General features: G+C 44.7%; 1 protein-coding gene across 2 annotated transcripts in view; it reads left to right on the top strand.

Moving 5' to 3' along the window:
• The window catches only part of kdm6a (lysine (K)-specific demethylase 6A), a 42248-nt gene extending 17317 nt beyond the window's left edge, over positions 1-24931 (top strand). The window contains exons 6-29 of one of the 2 annotated variants that reach the window (XM_015952584.3): positions 3830-3950; positions 4036-4090; positions 4645-4679; positions 5159-5252; positions 5334-5460; positions 6376-6474; positions 6572-6791; positions 9918-10055; positions 11234-11365; positions 16375-16446; positions 16548-16649; positions 16823-17185; positions 17266-18104; positions 20208-20337; positions 20417-20522; positions 20609-20814; positions 20898-20959; positions 21036-21110; positions 21203-21466; positions 21531-21718; positions 21800-21941; positions 22020-22146; positions 23650-23820; positions 23896-24931. In XM_015952584.3, the coding sequence (XP_015808070.1) occupies positions 3830-3950; positions 4036-4090; positions 4645-4679; positions 5159-5252; positions 5334-5460; positions 6376-6474; positions 6572-6791; positions 9918-10055; positions 11234-11365; positions 16375-16446; positions 16548-16649; positions 16823-17185; positions 17266-18104; positions 20208-20337; positions 20417-20522; positions 20609-20814; positions 20898-20959; positions 21036-21110; positions 21203-21466; positions 21531-21718; positions 21800-21941; positions 22020-22146; positions 23650-23820; positions 23896-23925 (3898 nt within the window). In that variant the 3' untranslated portion in view covers positions 23926-24931. The remainder of the gene's footprint in view (positions 1-3829; positions 3951-4035; positions 4091-4644; positions 4680-5158; positions 5253-5333; positions 5461-6375; positions 6475-6571; positions 6792-9917; positions 10056-11233; positions 11366-16374; positions 16447-16547; positions 16650-16822; positions 17186-17265; positions 18105-20207; positions 20338-20416; positions 20523-20608; positions 20815-20897; positions 20960-21035; positions 21111-21202; positions 21467-21530; positions 21719-21799; positions 21942-22019; positions 22147-23649; positions 23821-23895) is intronic. The other variant, XM_015952585.3, reaches the window with a different exon arrangement.
• The last annotated feature ends 1651 nt before the right edge of the window (positions 24932-26582 follow it).

The following is a 26582-nucleotide window of genomic DNA, read 5'->3' as shown; positions in this document are numbered from 1 at the left end:
AGTAGGCACTACTACTACTTACTTTACTATATAAATAGAGGCCAGTTACCATTCAGTAGTTGCAGAAAACATTTCAACATTGGATGCAAAGAATAATGTCAAACAACCCATTGTTGGTACCCTTTCTGCCGTAATTCCTAAAGTAACACACCTACTTAACCGTATAACAATTTAGTATGCTGCCTCATATAGTGTTGTTTTTATGGTGAAAACTAGGCAATATTTTAGCTTTCTTGGTAATTACTAACTTTAAATCACAGCAGTGAAAAACCACCAAACCCTGCTAGCTAGGGGTGGGAATTGATACGTTTCGTCAATATCAATGGCATTGTCGATTCTGTATTGATCCAATTCCCTTATCAATTCCAGAGTAGTTAAACAGGTGGCAAAAAACTAATTGCGTACGGCTCCTGCATTGTAACTGTCAGTTTCTTTATGATAAATAAACAGTTGTACCGAGAGCCAGCTTCTGTAGCTCAGGATCAGACCACATCTGGTCCTGTTGGCTTCATCAGAACGTGATCTCCGGCTCTCATTGGAGCGGTTCGCAGCCGAGTGTGAAGCAGCTGGGGTGAGAATCAGCTCCTCTAAATCTGAGACCATGGTCTTGATTCGGAAAAGGGTAGAATGCCTTCTCCAGGTTAGGGATGAGGTCCTGCCCCAAGTGGAGGAGTTTAAGTGTCTCTGGGTCTTGTTCACGAGTGAGGGAAAACTTGAGCATGAGATCGATAGGTGGTTTGGTGCTGCGTCTGCAGTGATGCGGGCTTTGTACCGTCTGTCGTGGTGGAGAGAGCGCTGAGTCAGAAGGCAAAGCTCTCGATTTACCGGTAGATCTACGTTCCAACCCTCACCTATGGTCACGAGCTTTGGGTAGTGACCGTATGTTACCATGTCCAACTGGGAGAAGGCCTAAAGGAAGACCCAGGACATGCTGGAGAGACTATGTCTTACGGCTGGTCAGGGAACGCCTTAGGATTCCCCCGGAGGAGCTGGCCCAAGTGGCTGGAGAGAGGGAACTCTGAGCCTCCGTACGACATTGTGACATCATATGGTACCAGCTAATGTTCTATAGTACCTCTTAGCCAATAGCGATGGCAGATTTCAATTCAAATGCAGTGCAGAGTTTTTACCTGACAACGGCACAACACTGACAGTTTTAGGCAGAACATTAAAATTTGAACTAAAATCCACTAAAGTGCAAAACTATTGACTACACGTGTCTGCAGCACAATTAGACTCACATTTATAGAGTCTACCGGGAAAAAAAAAAGTTGATTTGGGGTGACTTGCTTTTTAAGCCTATTTTAGAAAACACAGAGAAAAGCTCTAGGAGCGCTGCATTGCTCCAGTTTGCCATCTCAGCTGATTCTGATTACAAACGCTGAACTTACAGCCTGTGTTTGCTTTCATTTTAAAGATATTTCCCTTCTGGAGCGCAGCAGCCACTCCCCACATCATCATGACACCTCCGTCTGTTGCACCAAGCGTAATGTTCATTCACAAGTCCGGTGTGCGATAATATTGCCTCCAAGCATCGCCATGGTGCCACAGCGCGTTCATAAGACACACTGTGGCTGCAGTATTACACTGATTTGCTGGCATGGTGTGTCCTCTAAAAGGGGCTTTATAGATTTACAAACACAAAATTATAACTCCACAAACAAGACCCAAAACAAACAACGACAAAAGATGGGCCTTATGAAGCAATTTGAAAAGTTCACATTTTACACTCTGGATCAATAAAACTCTATATTAATAGTTGTTACAATAACAATTATTGGAAAACAAACCAAATGCACGTTGACCACCATAACACTTTCAACACCAGGGGAAACCCTGGAAATGTCCTCATCAAGAAAACTGTCCAAGTTGTTGCATTTCCTCCCAGCCGTGTCAATTTTCTCCTTTTAGAGATAAATTCTTCAACTGTTACCGGCAATAGACTCTAGTATAAGATGTCTGCGTTTACCGGTAGCTTGTTCAAAACATTCTCCAGAAAAAGATCGTCCACTAGGAAAAAGCTAAATCTGGTCTCTGGGTGTCGAGATAGTTTTTAGTAAACAGTCTAGGCACCTGGAGCTCACTTGAAGCTTTTATTTTGAAGAGCCACGCCACACTAGGGTTGTCACGGTATGAAAATGTAACCTCACGGTTATTGTGACCAAAATTATCACGGTTTTCGGTATTATCGCGGTATTTTTAAAACGGTGTTGCATATGTTCAGAAAGCATTGGTAGTCCTGTTCTACACAAACTGAAATAGTTTTGAAAAGGTTTAACAATGTTTATTAAACCTAAAATAACACAAAGCCTTAACAAAAGTGCAACTTTTCACAAGTAAAGGAACAAATAGCTTCTTTTTCTGGAACATGTTACAGTAGTCAGTGCAGGTTTAAATGATACAAATCCAAACATTCAAAACATAAACAATATGTAAACAAATCAAAGAAACACCACTTGTCTTCTCATATACTTGTTTTCTTCATTATCAAAATCTCGTCTCGTCTCGTCTCGTCTCGTCTTCCTCCGCTTATCCGGGTCCGGGTCGCGGGGGCAGCATCCCAACTAGGGAGCTCCAGGCCGTCCTCTCCCCGGCCTTGTCCACCAGCTCCTCCGGCAGGACCCCAAGGCGTTCCCGGACCAGATTGGAGATGTAACTTCTCCAACGTGTCCTGGGTCGACCCGGGGGCCTTCTGCCGGCAGGACATGCCCGAAACACCTCCCCAGGGAGGCGTCCAGGAGGCATCCTGACCAGATGCCCAAACCACCTCAACTGGCTCCTTTCGATCCGGAGGAGCAGCGGTTCTACTCCGAGTCCCTCCCGAATGTCCGAGCTCCTCACCCTATCTCTAAGGCTGAGCCCGGCCACCCTACGGAGGAAACTCATTTCGGCCGCTTATCAAAATGAAAATCTAAAACTCCAGTCCACACCTGACTTGAGCACTGTACAAGTCAACCTTAAAAAATATGTATTTAAAATAAATAGCCACTTTAAACAAATTACTAAAATAACTACTACACTATGTAATCAAATCCAAATGTTCAAGTATAAATGGCATTGAATAAGTAAACAAATCAATGACAAGGAACTAATTGTATATTTCTCTTCATCATCAACAAATAAGATGCTTCATCCAGCAACAGGGTGTCCGTGACACGGTTTAAATGCTGGCAGAGGACGCTGCGGCTGCAGTATGTAGTGACTCGTTGCATTCTCCCTCAACCAAAAGTCCTCACGTCATGCATTTAAGCTAAAATGCTAATGTTAACTTACCTTGCACTGGCTGTAGAGACGTGGGTGATGGTCACGCAGATGTGCCATTAGATTCCAAGTGTTGCTGCCTTTTGCAGACACTTGTTTCCTGCACGTTCTGCAAACGGGATAGCCGTCTTCTATTAACTGTCCCTCAGCAATTTTCAGAAATCCAAAATATGCCCATACTTCCGATTTAGTCTTCTTTGAGGGCTGATGGATGTCCTGGGCGCTGCCGTCTCCTCCTTCGGCCATTATTTCAGCTTCAAAGTTTTGGTGCCGTTGCAAACTAAAAAGTGCGTGTGCGCGCCGCGGGAACTTCAGCTGAAGCGACGGTGGCTGGTAAGGGTCACCGCGCCGAAACCGCGGCCACGGTAAACCCACCGAGATAATTTAGTTTATTAAAAACTGGACGGTTATTTTTATTGTCAACTTTTTTACCGGGGTTTACCGCTATACCGGTTACCGTGACAACCCTACGCCACACGCTGTCATTAATTAGAGCTGCATTAATCCAAACCTGACCGAATATTGCCTGGTCTTTTTCTTCACCAGTTCCTTGATTTCTCTCCCACAGGGCGATCAAAGCATTCCAGGAGGTGCTGTACATCGACCCAGGGTTCTCCCGGGCCAAGGAGATCCACCTTCGCCTGGGGCTCATGTTCAAAGTCAACACCGATTACGAGTCGAGCCTAAAGGTAAACGCAGTGACTTGATGGTCAATACAGCCGTCTTTTCTACCTTATTGTTGATTTTATGTTGGGTTTTTTTTGTGTCTTGTAGCATTTTCAGCTGGCTTTGATTGACTCCAACCCCTGCACTTTGTCCAAAGCTGAAAGTAAGCACCTAACTACTCAGGATGTGATGGTTGTCTGTTAAAACGAGCGATGTGGAACCCATGAACAAAAGGACAAGATGTTGTTTAAAATGCTGCTGCCATCTCATCCCTCCCGCCTCAGCACCTGTTACCTTGGCGACGGCACTATCCTCTCTCGTTCTGCCTCATCGTTCTCCCCCCACTGCTTCTTTCCTGGCCCCCCTTCTCTCTCTCTCACACACACACACACACACACACACACACACACACACACACACACACACACACACAGACAAGTATCAAGGGCAGCCCTGACACCCCCCCACACACACTCGCTCTCTCCCTCCATCTGCTGAGAGTCACTCAGGCAGCTTAGATCAGACACTGCAGCGCTCCAGACAAAGGAAGGTGCCTTCAGGATCACACTTATCCGGGGTCGTTTCTCTCCACCTCCGACTGGAATGCTTCGGTTTTCTTTGCCGCTTTACTTTCTGAAGAGAAGAGGAATTAAAGTCTGATGGAGAAATGCTCCTGAAATGTGAACTAACTGCTTTCCTCCTCTTGTCCCTCTACAGTCCAGTTCCACATCGCTCATTTGTATGAGATTCAGGTAAGTTCTGGTTCATTTACTCCTCCCGTGTGCTTTCTGTCGTCCTTGTTCTCAAGGGTACGGGTTGGGCTTTCCCTCTGCCTGTGCCGCACGAGGAGAAAAACTCCCAAATGCGTTGGAAATAAAGGATAAAAGCTGCCATGGGAATGCTGGGATGGCCCTGTTTTGCTTTTGAATCGGGCGATTTGAGAAAGGATCGGGGTGCATGAGTGAGTGGGTGGCAGAGCGGGAGGGAGGGGAGGGGAGTGTAAGATTAGCTGATCATCGAGGTTGCCACGGAAACAGCAAAGTCTGTCTTGCCCTCTTTTGTATGCCGGTGGCGTCTTTCCTTTGATGATGAGGCTTTACAGCGGGGACGCCAGTGCTGCTTGGCGCCTCTTTTCCTATTTAATTCTCACGTGAGGCGAAGCAATTTTTAAAAAGGATGATCAGACTAAAGTTCTGTTGGTGAGTTTCAGTCGTTTGCACCTCGTTTGCAGAAGAGATACCGCGCTTCCAAGGAGGCTTACGAGAGCCTCCTGCAGACGGAGGATCTCCCTGCACAGGTGAAGGCCACGACCCTGCAGCAGCTGGGTAAGACCGGCCGGTCCGGAGGTTTTCCGCCACCCTGAGAGTTCCGAGCTCGGAGGTCTGACGGGTCTGACTCGTCCACAGGTTGGATGCATCACACGGTGGAGCAGCTCGGGGACAAAGCCAGCAGGGACAGCTATGCCATCCAGTGTCTGCAGAAGTCTCTGGAAGCTGACCCCAACTCCGGACAGTCCTGGTACTTCCTTGGCAGGTGTGTTTAAGCATCACACACCATTCCTGGACTCTTCTGCTGCTGCCTTTCTAACGTCTTTAGGAGCTCCATTTCCCTTCAGATTTAAGTTTTTCTTTTTCAGATGTCCAGATTTATTCCGCTGAAGTACTTTATACTGAAAAATTGGACATTTAAAGAATCAGAATTCAAGATGAAAATTTTTATTTGATGAAACAAAAAAGTGTACGGTAAAAAATGAGGCCACTGAACAGAGGGAAAAAATCCTGACTTCAATCTCCGGTTCCTGACTTATTTTCGTGGAATTCTGACTTTTTTGTTGTTGTCATAATTCAGCTTTTATTTATTTATTCATTCATTCAGTTTATTTTTATTTTTTGTCTCAAATTTCAGATTTTTCTCAGAATTTATTTATTTTTTTCAGATTTGTGACTCAGAATTCAGACTTTTTCCCAGAAAATTTTGATTTTTTTATAAATGTTTTTTAACCCATGGAGTTCTCATGCCCTACCCTCAGATACTTAAGAAGTTTTTTATTTTTATTTATTTATTTTTTTTCAGATTTGTGTTTCAACAATGTTTTTTATTAATTTATTTTTTTACTTAAAATGTTTATATTATAAAACTTTTTACAAATTAGTTTTTTCCCTGATTCAAAATAAAACGATTAAGACAATATTTTTGTAAATGTTTCGTTTAATCACAAAATTTAACTTTATTCTTTAAGATTTAAAACTTTTGAACATCAGAACATCTTTTGTTTTTCTCCTAAACAAAAATTATTCTCCGAGTTCTGCCCCAGTTTGATGTAGAATAACTGGTCTTGTTGGTTAAGATTTTAGTACACAGAGGCTTTTATAAAAGCTTTCGACCGTCTTGAGAACACTTACCTGATGTTGACGGTGTTTTGCTGAACACGTTCCACGTCTCCCACAGGTGCTACGCTAGTATTGGCAAGGTCCAGGATGCCTTCATCTCCTATCGACAGTCCATCGACAAATCAGAGGCCAGTGCGGATACGTGGTGTTCCATAGGGTAAATGTTCAGCTCCGTTTTTGTTCATTTTATAAAATGTTTTCTCGCACCTTCAAAATAAAAATGAATCTCACATTTGTCTTTTTCTGACCTCCAGAGTGTTGTACCAGCAGCAGAACCAGCCCATGGACGCCCTGCAGGCCTACATCTGCGCCGTGCAGCTGGACCACAGTCACGCCGCCGCCTGGATGGATCTGGGCACGCTGTACGAGTCGTGCAACCAGCCGCACGACGCCATCAAGTGCTACATCAACGCCACCCGCAGCAAAGGCTGCACCAACACCGCCGCACTCACACACCGCATCAAGTGTCTGCAGGTGAGTGAAACAGGAAGTGTAGGAGTAGATGTAGGGCAAAGGTCAGCTGGTGGACTCAGACCAGATGTTTGTGGCTGCTGCTTGTGTCACTGCGGGGTTTACTAACTGGAAACTGGTTTGTGTAAATTAATGTGGGTGCTAAACCCTAACCCTTACCCAGCCAATATACAATCAGCACCATTCTGCTCTTTAGCCTTAGCAGCTGTAGCGAACCAGGAAGAACTCACATCCTCTTGTTTTACACGGGAAGGAAAGCACAAAAACACGTTTGTTAGGGATTCACTGCCTTCTGTTGGGTTCCAGCTGCTGCTTTGACCCTCTGTGACTCCATGCTTCGTATTTATCCAGTTCAGATTCAGATAGAGTAGTGCAGAGATGTTTTAAAGACCGTAAATATTCTGTTTTAGGTGTTTAAAACCAAGAAAAGGCAGAAAAATGATCAGTATTTCTCAGACCTGATAGCTTATCTAGCTCAGATGCACGTTTACTAGTTTAACGTGTTTTCAAAGGCGTGTGAACTGGGTTAGCCACACAGATCGAAGGGTTTAGATTAAAACTTTATCAATTGTTGAAGTTAAAATGACTTAAATGGATCATTTGGTCATTGGTGTGTTTCTTGTATAAATAATAAACCATTAGCCAGCGGCTAACTCTGGTGTGATGCATCAGATGGCGACATTTATGTTGAAATTGTACATGGTCCTCAAAGAGTAGTCAGTTGTGGATTTGCATTAGATCTCATGGATCTGGAAGAAGGTTTAGATGGCAACGCTAACGTCTGGTTTACTCGTTACGTTTAATGATTTTGGGCAAATTAAAAATTTGTTGTGAAAAAAATCATGATGTAACGGTGAACTTAATGGTGATTTAGAGGTCTGTGAGCACTCTCACGACCAAATCCAGCCTCAAACCCACTTCCTCGGTCTATCGAGGAATGAAAACACACCCTGGAAGGGATATAGTGTGTGCTGGGCTAAAGCTCCTTATCTCTTAATTTGGAGTTGATGATTTTACATCAGCTGGATGTTTAAAATCTGATTAATTTAATGTAACACTGAAGTTTCCCACTTGTCTCTCCTACTGGCTGAAAGTGGAATTACAACCGTTGTAAACAACCCTGCCGTATAATGCTGTGGCTAGTGCTAACGAGCTAACACCAACATGAGCCAACTGCTACTAAACGGGCCACGAAGTAAAAGGATCTGCACTGTTGGTCAAAAATGGTATTACTCATAATTCCAGTAGCAACAAAGCCAGGTCACCATCGGCCCGTGATTTTGTAGCCTCCTTTAGCTCCTTCAGGCAAGTGTAGGCTGCACCGAGGTTCCCTCTCAGACATTACTCTTACTTTTGCATCCAGGCTTTACCATGAATGCAAAAAATCAGCATAACTCTTTTTCTTCTTCTTGTGCTTTTTATTAACGGTCGTCAAACCGAAAAAGCGAACCGCTAGCCTTCATATTAGCTATCGGCAGGGTAAGCGGTTCTTGCCTTAAAGGTGGCGGAGACTAGTGTTCCTACCTGAACCACAAAACTGTTGGGTGCCGTTTCTTTACCTCGGAGTGCAGTCCAAGGTGAAGTTACACAAGTTTATGGTTCATGAACCACTGAAACCAGTTTGAGACCAGAAGCTTTAAGACCAAACTCCCCAGCAACATGAAACAAGTACCAATAACGTTGTTGAAGTGGGTCAGAACGCAGCTTTGAGCCGGCTTCTCAGTCTCTAAAGTCAGGGTTTGTAATGTTTATAAATGCCGCCATGTTTATTTTATTTTTTTTTCAGCTGGCGTTTATGAATCCTGGATGCTCCGGTTCACGGCCGTCTTTAACGACCAGTGATGACTAAAAGAATCATAACTAAACCTGTTTAACACGGCGTTTATAAAACAAGATGTTAGTAATAAGTACGTTTTATTTATACAGCACTTATTATCACACAGGACCACCGAGTGTTTCACGTGGATCAAAACTAAATAAAACAAAGCCGTAACATCATAACGATCTCAAACATCAGAAAAAATAAAGTCCTACAATTATAAAATGTCATAAACGAATGAATGATTACAAATGTGAGTTAAAAATAAGAAGAAAATAAATCAGCCAAAAAGAGCACACGTCACCCCTCCGTTCATTGAGCTCCACTGGCTAGCGCTAACAGCACGCATCAAATTCAAATAGCTAACACTAGCATACAAAGTCCGAGATCTACGTGAATCCTCTTGCAAAGGCTTACGTCTCGGCCCGGCCGCTCCGGTCATCACAGGATCGTCGGCTAGCAGTGCCTACACCACGCTCAGGACAATCCAGACTCTTCTCATGCATCGTTCCACAAATGTGGAATGACCTTCCAAGCACGACCAGAACTGTGGCTTCCTTTTCAATTTTCAAGAAACTCCTGAAGACCCTGCTCTTCAGAGAGCACCTTCTAAACTAGCACCCTCCCTGCACCCGTCCCCCCTCTACCGTCCACTCCTTTGTTCCCTCCTCTCCATGACTGATGTCAAGTTGTTGTTATTGTTGTTGTTAGCCTCAAGGGCAACATGCCGATTATCACTTGTAAGTCGCTTTGGACAAAAGTGTCTGCTAAACACATAAACACAAACATAAACAAAAGCACATCTGTCGACAGGACAAGTAAATAAAATAAGAGATTAAAAGAAAAGGGAACATCGTTCAGATATCGGATAGAGAGGAATCTGTAGGGCAGACTCTGAAGCCACCTTTAACGTGACCACAATGATCCATTTAAGACGAAGAGGTTGTGACCGGGGGGTTCGAACGGTCCCCACGTCTCATGTTAAGTTACCCATGTGTCTCAGTAGTGTCATCCCCTCACATGTGCATGAAGGAATGCCACATTTCCACCACGTCCGTTAGCATAACCTCATGGCATTAAGACAAGCGCGGCGGCGGCGGCTTGTTTTAATGGCGCCTGTTGCCGAGTGTACTTCCTGGTGCGGTTTGGTGGATAGGAACGACCTCACTTGTGTTAACCTCTTCCTATATTTGCCATTGCTGATCATTTCCTTGCTGTGAGGTCATCAGTTTTATTTATCTACTTTCATTTAAACAGCTTTGTCCTTGGTTTATTTTTTTATTTTTTCACGTCGTTCTCCATTCCCCTAGGCTCAGTTGAGTAACCCCCAGCTCAGTAGCCTACAGGGTAAAAGTAAAATGCTCCCTCTTATTGAGGAGGCCTGGAGTCTACCAATCCCAGCTGAGCTAACCTCCAGGCAGGGAGGCCTGAGCAGTGCACCACAGCAGGTGAGAGACCAGAGAGAGAAACTTTGCACCTCCCCTCCCTCCTCCTCCCCCCCCCCCCCCTCCCTTTCCCTTCCTGTGTCTGAGTTAACCCGCTGACACACACTGTAAACACACACGCACAGACACGTGGGTAACACTCGAGCTCGGCGCTGCCTGATCTGGACCTGAAGAAGCTGAAATTAGTTTTTTTTTATTTTTTACCGTTGCAGCCGAGTGGTACCCAACCACCCCCCCACACCCCCCGCAGCAGTTGCTCAGCTTCACCCATCACGCTTCCATCTAACAACTTTAAATTCATTCCCTCCTTGGAAATCCGTCATTTAGGATTTCTGAAACATTCCCAAACGTGTTTTGGCTTTTGTCCAGCGTGACTGGTGAGCCTGTCCTGCTGCTGCTGTGGAGCCGCCCCCCCCCCCCCCCCCCCCCCCCCCCCGTAGCTGACCTTAGATTCACCTGCAGCCGCTCTCCGAGCCCCAGCAACACCTCCCTTCCTCCTCCTCCCCCTCTCCTCCATCATATAGCTCCGTAGATGTCACTAGCTAGTGTGTGATGATTGTTGTTACTGATCCTGAGCACTAGCAGATTCTGAGTCATTTCTGTGTTTCTGATCCGACTTCAGTGGGTCAGATGTGACCGGAGCATCCATTTTTCCAAATTCCTTTTTTATTGTTATTGTTTTTTTAACTGGTCACATCCGACTCACAGCTTCTTTACAGTCTTTTATTTTGTGCTTCTGAGGTCGAGAGTCACAGCAGCTTTTAGACGTCTGAGCTAAAGGCAGCGACAGCAGCCCGCCTGAGCGGCTGCTGCTGCGGTTCGCTCCCACCCAGGACTAGAGCCCTGCTGCTGGGCTGTGATGTCATCCCTCCTCTAAAGGGGGAGTGTTTTGCTCTGCGTGTCCTTATAGCTCAAAATCACAGCAATGTTCTTCTTCCTCCCACCCCACCCCTCCATTTCCATATTCTTCATCCCTCTGTCTTCTCACCACCTTTTTTTCCTCCTTTTCTCATCTCGATAATTAATCACTTTGTCGCTTTTATTCTTCATTTCGTTTTTCTCGTTCCTCCTGGCTCCACTCACGTCTCTTTTTTTTTTTTTTTTTTTTTTGCTTTGTTTTGTTTTGCTTCCCCCTTTTCCTGCTACCCCTCCCCCTCCCCTCCCCATTTCTTCCTTTCCAGGCCTGTAAGCCCAACCATAGTGCGGAAGGTGGGGGCTCGGGTCAAACCCTACCCCCTCATGTAGGAGCACTGGGCCAAGCCGAAGATCAGTCCTGCCCGGCCAAGAGGAGGAGAGCTGCCAGTCCTGCCAAGGTAAACACACACACACACACACACACACACACACACTGAGTAGGGCTAAACCAGGGGTCTGCATGCTTTATGGTCCAAAGAGCCATTTTCCCCTCAGTCCACCAGAACCAGAATGTAACCCGTTTAGAGCCGGGACTGTTACAAGACCTTTTGAAAAGAGACAGTTTATAATATTTGATTCATATCTACATTGCCACCGAAAAAAAATATTTTAAAAAAATGTTTTCATTATTTTGGGAATCCTGACGAAAACGCAAGAATTTTTCGTAAAAAGTCAAATCGTTTTGACTCCTTCTCTGTAAATATCTAGAGATCGCTTGTTGTTTAAAGGACACCATTTTGCAAATGGAGTATAGGATGAGGATCATCTATGTAAAATTACCATAAATATATATATATATATATATATATATATATAGTGCATACATTTTCAATGCTATTATTCCACAAAAAACCAAAAAAGCTGTTTAAACTTCCAATTTAAATAACATGACATAACATTTTCTCTCTCTTTTAATAAATTTTGCTAAACGTATCAGGCTATAGTCGAAGGTCCAAAAAGCCACTTGTTGCTCCAGAGCCACAGCTTGCAGATCCTTGAGGTAAACCAATATCAGCTTTTAATGTGAAATTTCTGACACCGGGACATTAGTTCTAGAACTCTTGACTAATTTCTCGCGTCAGTGGTCAAAAGTCCTAAGTGTTCCCAGAAAGTTGCAACTAGGGTTGTCACGGTATGAAAATTTAACCTCACGGTTATTGTGACCAAAATTATCACGGTTTTCGGTATTATCGCGGTATTTTTAAAACGGTGTTGCATATGTTCAGAAAGCATTGGTAGTCCTGTTCTACACAAACTGAAATAGTTTTGAAAAGGTTTAACAGTGTTTATTAAACCTAAAATAACACAAAGCCTTAGCAAAAGTGCAACTTTTCACAAGTAAAGGAACAAATAGCTTCTTTTTCTGGAACATGTTACAGTAGTCAGTGCAGGTTTAAATTATACAAATCCAAACATTCAAAACATAAACAATATGTAAACAAATCAAAGAAACACCACTTGTTTTCTCATATACTTGTTTTCTTCATTATCAAAATGAAAATCTAAAACTCCAGTCCACACTTGACTTGAGCACTGTACAAGTCAACCTTAAAAAATATGTATTTAAAATAAATAGCCACTTTAAACAAATTACTAAAATAACTACTACACTATGTAATCAAATCCAAATGTTCAAGTATAAATGGCATTGAATAAGTAAACAAATCAATGACAAGGAACTAATTGTATATTTCTCTTCATCATCAACAAATAAGATGCTTCATCCAGCAACAGGGTGTCCGTGACACGGTTTAAATGCTGGCAGAGGACGCTGCGGCTGCAGTATATAGTGACTCGTTGCATTCTCCCTCAACCAAAAGTCCTCACGTCATGCATTTAAGCTAAAATGTTAATGTTAACTTACCTTGCACTGGCTGTAGAGACGTGGGTGATGGTCACGCAGATGTGCCATTAGATTCCAAGTGTTGCTGCCTTTTGCAGACACTTGTTTCCTGCACGTTCTGCAAACGGGATAGCCGTCTTCTATTAACTGTCCCTCAGCATTTTTCAGAAATCCCAAATATGCCCATACTTCCGATTTAGTCTTCTTTGAGGGCTGATGGATGTCCTGGGCGCTGCCGTCTCCTCCTTCGGCCATTATTTCAGCTTCAAAGTTTTGGTGCCATTGCAAACTAAAAAGTGCGTGTGCGCGCCGCGGGAACTTCAGCTGAAGCGACGGTGGCTGGTAAGGGTCATCGCGCCGAAACCGCGGCCACGGTAAACCCACCGAGATAATTTAGTTTATTAAAAACTGGACGGTTATTTTTATTGTCAACTTTTTTACCGGGGTTTACCGCTATACCGGTTACCGTGACAACCCTAGTTGCAACTTCATATGAAATTGGGGACTCTCAAAGAACGGCGTTCCAGATGTTGTCGGAAGGAATGGCCGATTGGGATCAAACCGGTAAATAGGGCTGACGAATTTTAGAAAGTCAGCTGACGGCTATTTTTCAGGCAGTAATTGGGATTTCAGGTCAATTCACAAATTTCGTCAAGTGGAGCTTCAGTATAGTAACCTTTAGAAACATGACATCATAGCATCAAACCCTTAGAAGCTATTACAGATGGATGCGAGCTTGTGGTAAGAATATGAAGTTTTCTGAGGCACCTGAATGTTTTTTTTATCACAAAAAAAATCTCACCAAAGCAGCACGTTTTACACGCTGACCCGGGCGTTCCAATGGGTGTAACGTAAAAAACGCATTTTCCCTTAGAGTTCGGCGGCTTGTCCCTTATCACCTGGAACAGTTCAGACTTCACGTAGATGGTCCCACGAGGTCACGAAATCACCAGAGAATTCCAAGGTCATGCACGATTTTGCCATGAACAAGCAATGAGCCAAAAAATTTGTGGTTTCTTTTCCGTTCTGTTTGCCTCTCCCGAGAAGGTTTCACCAGTTATTACTTATTTTCCTGCAAGTTAAGAAACTGAAAATCTGTTGCCAGATGTTTTACATGCTCGTGTGCTTGACTTTCTGTCTTGCCTGATCGGAACTTCTTAGGCTTGGTGATGCGGCTCGCGGCTGGAACGCGCTTCACAACTCGCAGCATTTATGGTTCATGCGGCTCGTCTCTGCGATGAGCCAATATTCTCCCAAACTGTAGGGGGCAGCATGGAGCTCTACGGCATGCATCCAACACTACACCATAGTAGAAGTAAAAATTACTGTTGTTTGCAACATGGCATTCCAGCATTTTTAACGGCGTCCTCGTCTTTTCCGACAGTGCGAGGTATTTCTTTCCAAGAATTATTAACAACATGTTGATCACGGTGATCTCTGAGAGCTGAATCGTACAAATGTCTGTATTTACGAACCTCTGCCATACTAGTTCTTGCCAATCCGCCATGTTTTTCCACGCCCGACCATCCGCGTGGTTAGAAAATTTCCTAGGTGCGGAAAGTTTGGGCCGTGCGGTGGAGGGGCATGGTTGTTAAAATGACGCAATTTTGCCACGCGGAGCCGTGCGAACCTCGCGGACGCGTCAAGTATAGACCAAGCTTGAGCCTGACGCACTCTGAACGCGTAGTGTGTGTTAAAAAAAAACGCAGAAAAAGGACCTGACGCATAAATTTTGTGAAGTGAAGCAACACTAAGCTTCTGGGATGTGTCTTCGTGGACTTAAGTCAACGCTTTTGCATCTGGTGAAAAGCCATGGTAGGGGTGGGCGATCATGAAAAATAATCGTGTCACGGTTTATTTTCCATGATCGCGATTTTATCACATTTTTTTCTAATTGGACAATTCAGACAATCTAGTAGTTACTTACCGGTAAAACACGTGAACTTTGTAACATCCAGAAAAGGTCAATTTTGACCTATATATTGACCTGCATGGTGACCGGTCATCTACAGAACTAGTTCCACTATCTAGGTGGATTTTCTATTCTGTCTTCTAACTCCCAGAAGATTCTGAGATAAGTTTGACAATCTTGTCTTCATGGACTGTCAACAAGCACTGCAGAATCTTCTGGGTGTTAGAAGATAGAATAGAAAATCCACCTAGATAGTGGAATTATGTCTGTTGGTGACCGGTCACTATTACGTAACAACTTAAAAGCATTCCCCTTCACAGAACATCAGATAAAAGACTTCAGAAAGGTTGATGTTTGAACACTTGTTTTAATTTAGGTGAGAAATATAGCAAATTTGTTGTATTACAATGAACACGATCAAACTAAAACCTTGCCTTCCATTTAACTCATTCACTGCCAGCAACTTCCAGCATTTTCACAGTGTTTTTTAAGAGTCATCACAGAACGTTGCGCGCTAGGATGATGTCGATGCCAAAACAACCAAAACAAAGCGGAGACTCACCTCTTGCATCAGGAAGAATCCACGTGCTTCGAGCGTTATCCGTTCTTCCATAATCCGTTGTCGAATTGTGATCGGCAGAAGCTTTTCCGATTCGCGCCTCACTTTTTTTTTTACAGCAGTAGCCCGAAACAACACGTGGATTTTCTGCTTCCTGATCGTGTGACGTATGCGGAGATCGGCTTTAGAGCTGAGATGTTTGTTCTCACGGTGCGGGGGCTTGTTCCGACGCCCACACAGTAAAAAAAAAAAAATGCAAATGACGACTTTAGCACCTTTGTTTATTATATATTTATAATGATGTAACATAATTTAGATCCCATCTAGAGGTGGCTCATATCCTAGCATCCACATTATCAGTAATTATTTCTCATCTAGAGAAAAAATCTGTCATGTTTAGCTAAATTCATGATGGATTCGCATCCACTACTCGGAGGAATACACTCACGGCCTTTTTGGCCTTGCTGCTCTCCGTAGCCATTTCCTGACTACGTGGGGGAGGAGTTTGGCCTGTCTCTCTACACAGACGGGATAAACAAGACTCCGTTCGGCAGCCATGGTAAAAAAGCTGGTTAAACTATTTCGACATCAATATCGGAAGTAATTCGATATCGGCCCAAAAACTGTATCGGATTATATCGGGCGACACCAAAAATCTCCAATCTAAGTTAAAGGTTCACGTTTTTGCAACCAGTGGGTATAAAAAAAATTGTCATGTTTTTCATACTTATTGTTATTGGCTCTTGTTCTACGATTGAGTAATATCATGATCGAGCCTTTCACACACTATGAAATAGGTAAAAGTATGTATGATTTGTGCTGATATCGTATCGGATTGATATCGGTATCGGACAATGCTGAAGGCTTCAATATCGGCACTGAGGAAGTTGTATCGGGTCACCCCTAGTTAAAACACGAACAAACGTCCCCAAATAATAAAAGCAGCAAAGCCAATTGTAAAGTTTAAAGCAGAACATCGATCCAGAGGTTTCCTGATCGTGCGTGAGAGTACGGCTGGGGGACGAAGCTAGCTAGCGGCTACTGCTGTAAACAACTCCGTCTACTCCTAACTCCCAGTATTTGTTTTTCCCAGAGCGATTCATGGCCCAGTAATCCACCACAGCAGCCGGTACCTAGTTGGCTCCTCTCTCCACAGAAATTACAGGTTGGTGGTCATTCTTCGGTATCACATTGCAGCAACGCGTCATGATTAGAGACGACGGCCTAGCCGAGCTCGGATCATTTAAGGCTTTGCTTCCTGACTAGATGCTGGAGCAGCTGCGGAGTAACCGAGCCAACCTGAAGCCCCCACAGCCACAGATGTTGGAGCAGCTGGAGGCCCAGCTTGCCGTGATGCAGCAGCACCAGGTAAGAGAACACCTCAGTCACGCTGAGGGTTGCAGCAGAAATGGAAAAGTTGAAGTCTACTGGAAAAGTTTGTGCGTCCATTTTTTTCTCTTGAGATCCATTAGCTGTGGCAGCCATCTTGAATTTGTTGCAGTCCAGGAAGTGGAAGGTTTAAACTTTCTCTTCTCTCACAGATGAGGCAAAACGCCTCAGGAGGTCAGATGCGCCCCTCTCTCCCCAACGGCCCCAGCACCAACCCCCTCCCGTCCCCCAGCCTCCACCCTATGCGGCCCCACCTCGGACCCCACCGGCACCTTTGCCCTCCTCAGCCGCTGGCCAACGGACCCGTGGGCTCCGGGCCTCACGGACACTCGGACTCTGTGGGCAACAGTAGTAACGGTAGTAATAATCAGCCGGGGGCCGCGGCCACAGGACCCAACGGAGACGTGCCTTACCCGCAAGCTGCCGGCAGTGCAGCACCGCTACCTCACACCTGCACAAGCACGCAAACACCGGACGCCGTGCCGCGCCAGGCCCTGCACCTAAACTCCTCTCAGGTTGGCGTTTTCCTGCACCGTTTTGTGTTTTTCCCGTTTCTGGCGTCTTTAACGTTTGATTTTATTTCATTCCTCTTCAGGGGCTTAAGAAGGAGTGTGTTCCACATGCGACCAGCTCCAACAGCGAGGGAACCCCCTCCCACCTTCAGACCACCGCCACCACCCCCACTCGCCCCAACAATCAGGTTGGACATTCCACTAATGCCCCGTCGCCACCGCGGCAGCAGCCTCACAACCACCTCCCCTCGCCGCCCACCCTGCCCGTCTCCTCTACCTCAGGTGGTGCTGGACCCGACGTGTCCACTACCAAAGATGCCGCTGGCACGTCCATCGGGAACGGGGGCTCCGAGGACAAGACGCCACTGCCGCCTTCTGACGGCATTCGGGCTGACGGCCTAGCCAATCACGTCCACTCTGGGGATGGTGACAAGGTGGCGGAAGGTGGCGAGAAGCCAAGCCTTAGCGCAGACAATCCCAGGCTATCTTCCCTGCTGGCGGGGGGAAAGGGCCCGGAAAAGAGCGAGGGGCCGTCGGAAGCATCCGCACCACCAGATGCCCAGAAGAAAGTCAACAACATTCATCCAGCCGCCCTGCCCTCCATCCCCCAGGCTCAGGGCAGCTCAGCCGCCTCCTCGCCCATCTCCGCCATCTCCACCGCCACGCCGTCGCCCAAATCCTCCGAACACACCCAGACCGGCGCCCACAGCCCCACCAACACCACCACGTCTGCCGCTCCCGCCCTCAACGGGAACAGTAAAGGAGGTATCTCAGAGGACTCTCAAAGCCCGCTGAAGGCGGAGCCACCCGCTGCCATTGGCCTCAAAGCCACGCCCCCACATGGACAGAGCTCATCTTCATCATCATCATCATCTTCAATATCCATCTACCCCAGCTCCACGGACGTGCTGAAGGCCTGCAGGTAGGTTATCAGTTGGCGTTCTTAATGGGGCGCTTTGTTTAAAGGTTTTGATCGTCCAACAGACAGCAGTGAGAGAGTTCTGGAGGTGCCTGATCCTCCAGATGGAAAAACCAGAAATGTTGAAGGAACATTTAATCGTTGTTCTCTAATCTGACCTACGTGGAACCAACCAAACCTGATTTCTGAGTCACACTAACTTTTACGAGTTTATTTTATTTCTTTTGACTGAGACGTAAAAACCTTCAAAATAAAAGCCCTGGACCAATGCAAATGCTAAACCTAAGAGAGTCCTCAGAGGTTCTGCTGTTTAACAAACCTGCAAACGTGTCGCTTTTCTTTAAAAATCAACGTTCTTGAAGCCAAATTTGGTGTTCATGTGATCCGTGTAGATCCAAAGAGTTTTTGGGAGGCATCTTCTGTCGGGTTTCAGTCGCTTTTACAAGAATCTATTTTTAGAGAAAGTAAGTCATGTCGTCTTGATCATAAACTACGTTTGTTGTAGCGTTGTCACCTTTTTCACTCTAAGTTAGCAGGTATGTGTTTGAAGAGCAAATAGCAGGTTGGAGACTCCCATGAACCAATGTTTATAATAGAAACTCATTTTGAACATTTTTTTACACACATGTAAATTATTTAGGCTTTGAGTCATTTTTGTGAGAAAAAAATTTTCTTTTTCAAAACCAAGTGACGTCAGCTAAGGGAGTCCTGTTAGCTTAATCCAGAGAAAAATATGGACTCTACTGCGTCTCAGACCCAGAGGAAACTTTAAATGTTGATAATTCTACTTCTGATGGACCAAAACCATAAAGTTATGAGTTTGCTGCACCAGAGAGCAGAGACGACCCAGAGGGAGAAACCGTCAGCCAAAGCAGATTGTGTTGCGATGTGAGAACAGCAAGTGAGTTATCGATGTTAGCTTAAACTCGTGTGCTAACATCACAATTTTGTACAGATTACTATCGTGTACCAGACAGTTAAAATAGAATCAGTCAGTTAATATAATATTAATACTAATGAGTGTCTGTCAGCGGTCTCATACTCGTTAATATCCTTTCAGTAACGTAATTTAGAGCTTGGTGAGAGACGCTTGTCATCCGGTTCTGGAGCTGGATCCGACCCAGACACCAGCGAGCCAGTCCAGCTGGTATTTTTAAGCCACACATCCTCTCCTGGTGGTCCAGGCAGCGGTTCTTATCCGGTTCTGACCCAGAAACCAGCTGGCCCGCTGAGCCGCGCGTCTCTTCTGGTGGTCGGTTCTGACCTGGTTCTGACGGTGATCTGAGTTCCAGAAATCCACATTTTATTTTTTAAACCCTGCCACGGGTCTCTGGAGCCCAGCACGGACCTCTCTGACCCGGTACCGACCGATGCGGGCTCCAGAAGTCCGTCTTTTCTGCTGCACTAAACGCCCTCAGGCACGGAGATGGAGGCGTTGTTTCTCTTATCTGGAAACCCGGGGACTCGTCCACACAGGCTGGAGTTGGTACAGCCTTCACACACTCTAGTTTATCAACATGAACACAATCCACCACTAGTAAACACACACACACACTGACTGGATCACATGACCTCTACCCTAAAACTAGCCACTCTCCACACTGAGCTGAGGCAGCCTAGCTTCTAACTCCCTTTGGTTACGTCAGAGGTTCAGATTTAGAAAAAAAGCCTTTTTAAAAGTTTTGCTGAGAAAGGCCACTTTTTACTAGAAAACTCTGCTGTTATGAATTTTAAAACCAAATATCCACAATAAGTATTTCAAATAGGATTTTTGGACATCATTTTATATTAATTCTAAAAAATTTAACCTGCAATCTGCTCTTTATTGTCTCCTTACTGAGAGGATTTTGGTAAAAGTGGGACTTGAACTGTTTGATTGGGATAATTATTCTGTAGATGAGTGGAAACCAGCTCAAAGCTTCAGTAACGTTTCCAGCAGTGTGTCTTGCCTCCTCCTGGTGGACGAACGGTGTAACTACACAGCCACTCGTGGTTATGTAACAGCACTGAAGGCCACTGGCTAGTCTTGTTGCCGTGCAGATCTCCCCTAAAGGAACAGGAGCTCTTGAGTTTTCCACCCAACCCAAAGCTGATCTCTTTGTGCAGAAACCTGGGGAAGAACGGGCTGTCCAACAGCAGCATCCTCCTCGATAAGTGCCCCCCGCCCCGGCTGCCGCCCCCTCCCACACCAGCCCTGCCCAAAGACAAGCTGAACCCTCCCACACCCAGCATCTACGTGAGTAGATCTGGCCCTGCTGGTTCCCACTCGGAGCCTCCAGGTTCCTGTTGTAACGTTGTCTCATTTCCACAAACAGCTGGAGAACAAGAGGGATGCGTTTTTTCCCCCGCTGCACCAGTTCTGCACAAACCCCTCCAACCCCGTCACGGTCATCAGAGGCCTGGCTGGAGCTCTCAAACTGGGTACAAACACATTTTATTATATTTATTTGGTTGGTTTGTTGTGTTCTAATCTGTAAATAAACTGTTTCCACGTCTCGTCTCCTCAGATCTGGGTCTGTTCTCCACTAAGACTTTAGTAGAGGCCAACCCGGAGCACCCAGTGGAGGTCTGGACTCAGCTTTTGCAGCCCGCGGACGAGAACTGGGACCCGACGGGCACAAAGAAGATGTGGCGCTGCGAGAGCACCCGAGCCCACACCACCATCGCCAAATATGCCCAGTATCAGGCCGCCTCCTTCCAGGAGTCCCTGCGGGTGGGTGGCAGGCTTTCCCTGGGTTTGAGCTAGCATGATTCAGCAATTATTTTAGATCAACACATCTTTTTTCATGCATTCAGGAGGAAAATGAAAAGAAGGCACTTAAGGAGCCCTCCGACTCGGAGCCAATGTCAGCAGAGAGGTATTCTGCGAGGGTTCGGAGTTTCTAACGTCATTCATAAAGTTCCCGATGCTAATTTTCGTTTTTTGTGTTTTAGTGCTGCGCGAAAACAAAGAGGTCCCTTAAAACACATCAAATTTGGAACCAACATCGACGTCTCAGACGAACGAAAGTGAGCGTTGATCCTTTCCTGCACCTTGCAGCCTTTTTGTTTACTTCCTTTCTCGCACTCTGATGCGATGACATCTCTGGCGCCCCCTGCAGGTGGAAACAGCAGCTACAGGAGCTCAGTAAACTCCCGGCCTTCGGGCGAGTCGTGTCGGCCGGGAACCTCCTCAGCCACGTTGGCCACACCATCCTGGGAATGAACACGGTCCAGCTCTACATGAAGGTTCCTGGCAGCAGGATCCCCGGACACCAGGAGCACAACAACTTCTGCGCCGTCAACATAAACATCGGTCCCGGGGACTGCGAGTGGTTCGCCGTGCCCGAGCCATACTGGGGAGTGATGAGCAACTTCTGTGAGAAGTAGGTGTTCTTCTTAAGAAAGGTCTTCTGTTGAATCGTTGTTGACGTGAACCTTTCCCTCCAGGAACAACATCAACTTCCTGATGGGCTCCTGGTGGCCCAACCTGGAAGACCTATACGAGGCCGACGTTCCCGTCTACCGGTTCATCCAGCGTCCGGGTGACTTGGTGTGGCTCAACACAGGAACCATCCACTGGGTGCAGGCCATCGGCTGGTGCAACAACATCGCCTGGAACGTCGGACCTCTCACCGGTACACGGGGATTATGGGATATGGGTTTGTGTTAACAGCACTGCCCTCTGCGTTTTGGCTCACTGGTTTCTGCTTCTCCAGCCCACCAGTACAAGCTGGCTGTGGAGCGTTACGAGTGGAACAAACTCCAGAGCGTCAAGTCCATGGTTCCCATGGTGCACCTCTCCTGGAACATGGCGCGCAACATTAAAGTGTCCGACCACAAGCTGTTCGAGATGATCAAGTGAGGCTCGGGGGGTTTAAAGTCCTTAATGTTCAGCAGATTCGAGTCTCTGATGGGGGCGGGGTGTTCTCGTCACAGGTACTGCCTGCTGCGGACGTTAAAGCAGTGCCAGTGGGTGAAGGAGGCCTTGGTGTCAGCCGGCAAGGAAACCGTCCTGAGGCCAAGGACCCGGGACGAGCCGGCCCACTACTGCACCATCTGTGAGGTCGGTGAAATCTCCAGTCAGCTTTGGGGCTCCGACTCGATCAGTTAGTTTGAGGGTGGAAGGTAGTCACGATGCTGTTAGGTGTTGGGGTGTGTACCACACCGAACAGAGAGTTGTCTCTGGAGACTAGGGTTAGACCCGGGTTAGGGATTAAAAACAGATGGCAAGCAGAGATTAGAGGAGAGCTCGAGGTCAAGGAGCGGAAACGCGGCTCTGTCCTCGTAGACTTCAATTAAACCCAGAGCTTTCAGCTGGAGTACTAATAACATTAGCTCATGGTTTATTTATGCTCATTCTGCCAGATGAATACACTACAAGTGTACTTAATACACTATAAACACCATAAGTGTATTTTATACACTATAAACACCACAAGTGTACTTTATACACTATAAACACCATAAGTGTACTTTATACACTATAAACACCACAAGTGTACTTTATACACCATAAAGACTACAGGTGTATTTTATACTCCATAAACACTACAAGTGTACTTTATACACTATAAACACTACAAATGTACTTTATACACTATAAACACTACAAGTGTACTTTATACACTATAAACACTACAAGTGTACTTTATACACCATAAACACTACAAGTGTATTTTATACACTATAAACACTACAAGTGTACTTTATACACCATAAACACTACAAGTGTATTTTATACACTATAAACACTACAAGTGTACTTTATACACTATAAACACTACAAGTGTACTTTATACACTATAAACACTACAAGTGTACTTTATACACTATAAACACTACAAGTGTACTTTATACACCATAAACACTACAAGTGTACTTTATACACCATAAACACTACAAGTGTACTTTATACACCATAAACACTACAAGTGTACTTTATACACTATAAACACTTCAAGTGTACTTTATACACTATAAACACTACAAGTGTGTTTTATACACTATAAACACTACAAGTGTATTTTATACACTATAAACACTACAAGTGTATTTTATACACTATAAACACCACAAGTGTACTTTATACACTATAAACACCACAAGTGTACTTTATACACTATAAACACCACAAGTGTACTTTATACACTATAAACACCACAAGTGTACTTTATACACTATAAACACCATAAGTGTATTTTACTAGTAAATGACGACTGTTATTGCATCTGACGTAGAGCCAGACTTGGTGTCACTGAATGTTAACTCGACTTTTATCAAAACTTTATTACAAATAAATTTTTAACAGTGACGCCTAAGCCACGCCTCCTCACAATGACTGTTTGTTCTACCCGCTGCGAATGGCAACTGTGCCCACCTGAGTTAAGCGTTTGTGAGAAAACTGTCGGTCCTGTAGTATTGGTTGACTTTTGTGAGTACAAGTACACACGCATGGTTTTGGGCCGATACCAGACGCTGGTGTCGGTGCATCCCTACCTTTAGCTGCTCCGGCTAACAATCATGGCATCTGCTGACTAAACATACATTCTGTCTCCGTGTGTGGCAGGTGGAAGTGTTTAACCTGCTCTTTGTGCGCCGCGAGCACCTCTCGAAGAAGCAGTATGCGGTCCACTGCCAGGACTGCGCCAGGAAAGGCAGCGCCACGCTGGACGACTTTGTGGTGCTGGAACAGTACCGGATGGAAGACCTCATGCAGGTCTACGACCAGTTCACATTAGTAAGTGTCCACTCAACAACCGGACGTCAGTGTGCCTGAATCTGTCTGATTGTCCCGTTTACGTGTCCTCCTCAGGCCCCTCCTCTTCATTCATCTTCATCTTGACATTAAGCGTCCTCTCTTACCTTCATCTTTTCCTCTGGAGCCATGAAGCCCCATCTCCACCAACGTGTCGAGGTTTTAAAACGAAAACTCAACATCCACATAAACGGACCATTTCTGATATTCAGGAAAGCCAATGCTGTCTCCTCCCTCACCCCCATCCTTCACAACCGCTCCTCCATTGTGGCTGGTCTCCATAGCGACGGCTGGAGGCTGAGAGTGTCTGTCTATGCAACCTGTTTGAAGCACCGGGGCCTTCCAGAAGAGGGCGCCACCTGGCTTGTTAACAGGACTGGTTTCTCTTTGTCCCCTCCTCACCCGCCCTCTAAAAAGACAATGGTTCAGATGTGGATTAAAGGAGGACTTAATCATACGGTTGGGATCAGCGGCGCTCTTCGAGCGTGATATAAAATGTTTTTGTAGATACTTGTTAACTGTCACAACTGGCAACACCACCCGTAAAAAGACTACTGACTTGACCCTTCTGTCGCTTTCTTCTCTCTTTTTTTTTTTTAATTCTGGTAACAGGATGAAATGTTTGGCTTTGATTTGTGGATCTCCTCCAGATGTTCTTCTCCTTCTTTGTCCTAAGGAGCACTAGCCTAACTGGTCTTTTTCTACAGTAGATAGTCGTTTTACGACTCTTTGGAAAGCGCAAAAAAAAAAAAAAGCAAAAGAAAAATTTGTAATGTGAAGAGTAATTTTTCTTCTGTTTGTTTTTTCGGCTTTTTTCAGTTTGACCTTTGTCTTTATGAATTTTGTTTTTCTTAGGTAAAAAAAAATGTAAAAATAAAATAAAAAATTACTAGCCAAGTCACAAAGAAAATGGGTTGCACATAGACTTACGGAAGTTTAATTTGTGATTTTGTTTTTATGTTTCTAATCTCGATGTAAATTTACACTATTTATAAATACATATTTATTGCTTGAGGATATTTGTCGATGGAATGCTGTTATTTTTTTCCAGAGTACCTGCCATTAAATTTGAAGGAGTTTTTGTCATTTTAAACACGACTCCTCGTACATTTTCTATATATATATAAATAAAATTGCTTAACAAGCATTGTACAGAAAACGGACATTTAAAATTGTTTTATTGTTTGAAGAATGTTTTATGAGTCAATAAACACAAACTTGTCAAATTAAACAAGACTTTTGCGTCTTGGAACATACAGGAAATGTAGGTAGACATCGATTACAGGCCTGAAACCCAGCAGACAATGTAGCTGTAGACTGACACACAGAATCCTACACTGTATGCCAGGTCCAGAACTTATCCATCCAGTTTAAGGGCACAAAAATACACTTCAACCATCTTCTGAAGGGTTTTTGAATGGTAATCAGCAGAGACCCAGTAGCCAGATGTAGCTGCTGCCAGCCCCACAGGATCTACACTGACTACTGAGCAACCGCTGGCCACCTGGAGGCTCTGCAGCCCAGCTCAGAGACGATAATGAACAGGAAAACAACTTCTGAGGTGCGTTCCAAGCTGATGAAATACAGGCGACACGGTGCATACAGCCTAGGTAGTACAAAAATCCAGCCAATTTCCTTTGTCACCAACAAGTGTGAAAATGTTTACCGGAGTCGCTTTTTCTGGCTTGATTGTGTAAGTGGGTCTCTTGAAACCTTTTTCACACTTCCTGCTTTAGACCAGGTAAGGGTCTGGTTTTCAAGACTCGCAGAATGTGGTCCATTTTCTCAACAAAAGGTGTTCAGCACCTTGGACTGTTTTTAATTTATATTGTCCAAGGCTTTCTTTGAATTTGATGATATTCTAATGGGAAAAATGATTTTTGGGTGCTCCAAGTGACACTAAATGTTAATGAAATTGGTCATATCAATGGAAAATTCCCTAGTCTAACATGCGAAAGCAACATGTAAACCAAAACAGTTCGACAAAAGAGTCAGATTAGTGTTGGATAATGGAAAAACAAACTCTAAAAATCGGTAATAGCACAATAAAAAGACTTCCGATTGTAGATTATTAGTGTAACGGATAAAAATGGCTACTCCCTCTTGAGTGGGTAAAGACTAGTTCTAGGAGGCGATGTTGTGCTAATGTTAGCTATTAGCTTTGAAATTAGCCTCACAGAGAAGCTAGGTGTGGCTTTTTTTGATGTTCAACACTGTTTTGACCTTTATGAAGACAATTTAATCATGAATGCAGGTGGGTAAACAAATTAGTTCTGACTCTTTTGCTTTTTAGTGAAATAAGATTTTGGCTCCCTAAGAAAAAAGTGAAAGAATGACCTAAATGTTAGCATTTAGCTAAAACATTAGCCTTAAAGAGCTCCTAGCATGGACATTTTTAAATGAAATACACAGTTTGAGCTATGTAAAGACACGTCAAGGATCTCAAAAAAACAAGCACATTTTGTTGTGTTTAACAGTTCCTTGTCTTCAATGCCAGACACAAAATGGCCGACAGGCCATCATTGGTTTTTGCGTTGGATGCAGAAGGATTTCTTCCACATGTTGTCCGATGCTTGTTAGTTGCTCTGAAAGAAAAAGGAAAAACATAAAAATAAGAATGGTGAGTCGATCTGGAGTAAAACAACCCCATGTTGCTTAATTTAAATGCATGTTTATAATTTTAAAAGCAGCCAGTACATTTGGTTTTCTCAGCTTGACGGTTTAGCTGCATTTCTCAAACATTT

This window comes from Nothobranchius furzeri, chromosome 14, assembly GCF_043380555.1.
Source record: "Nothobranchius furzeri strain GRZ-AD chromosome 14, NfurGRZ-RIMD1, whole genome shotgun sequence".
Classification (NCBI taxonomy): Eukaryota; Metazoa; Chordata; class Actinopteri; order Cyprinodontiformes; family Nothobranchiidae; genus Nothobranchius; species Nothobranchius furzeri.
This window is presented reverse-complemented; position numbering and strand designations above follow the sequence as displayed.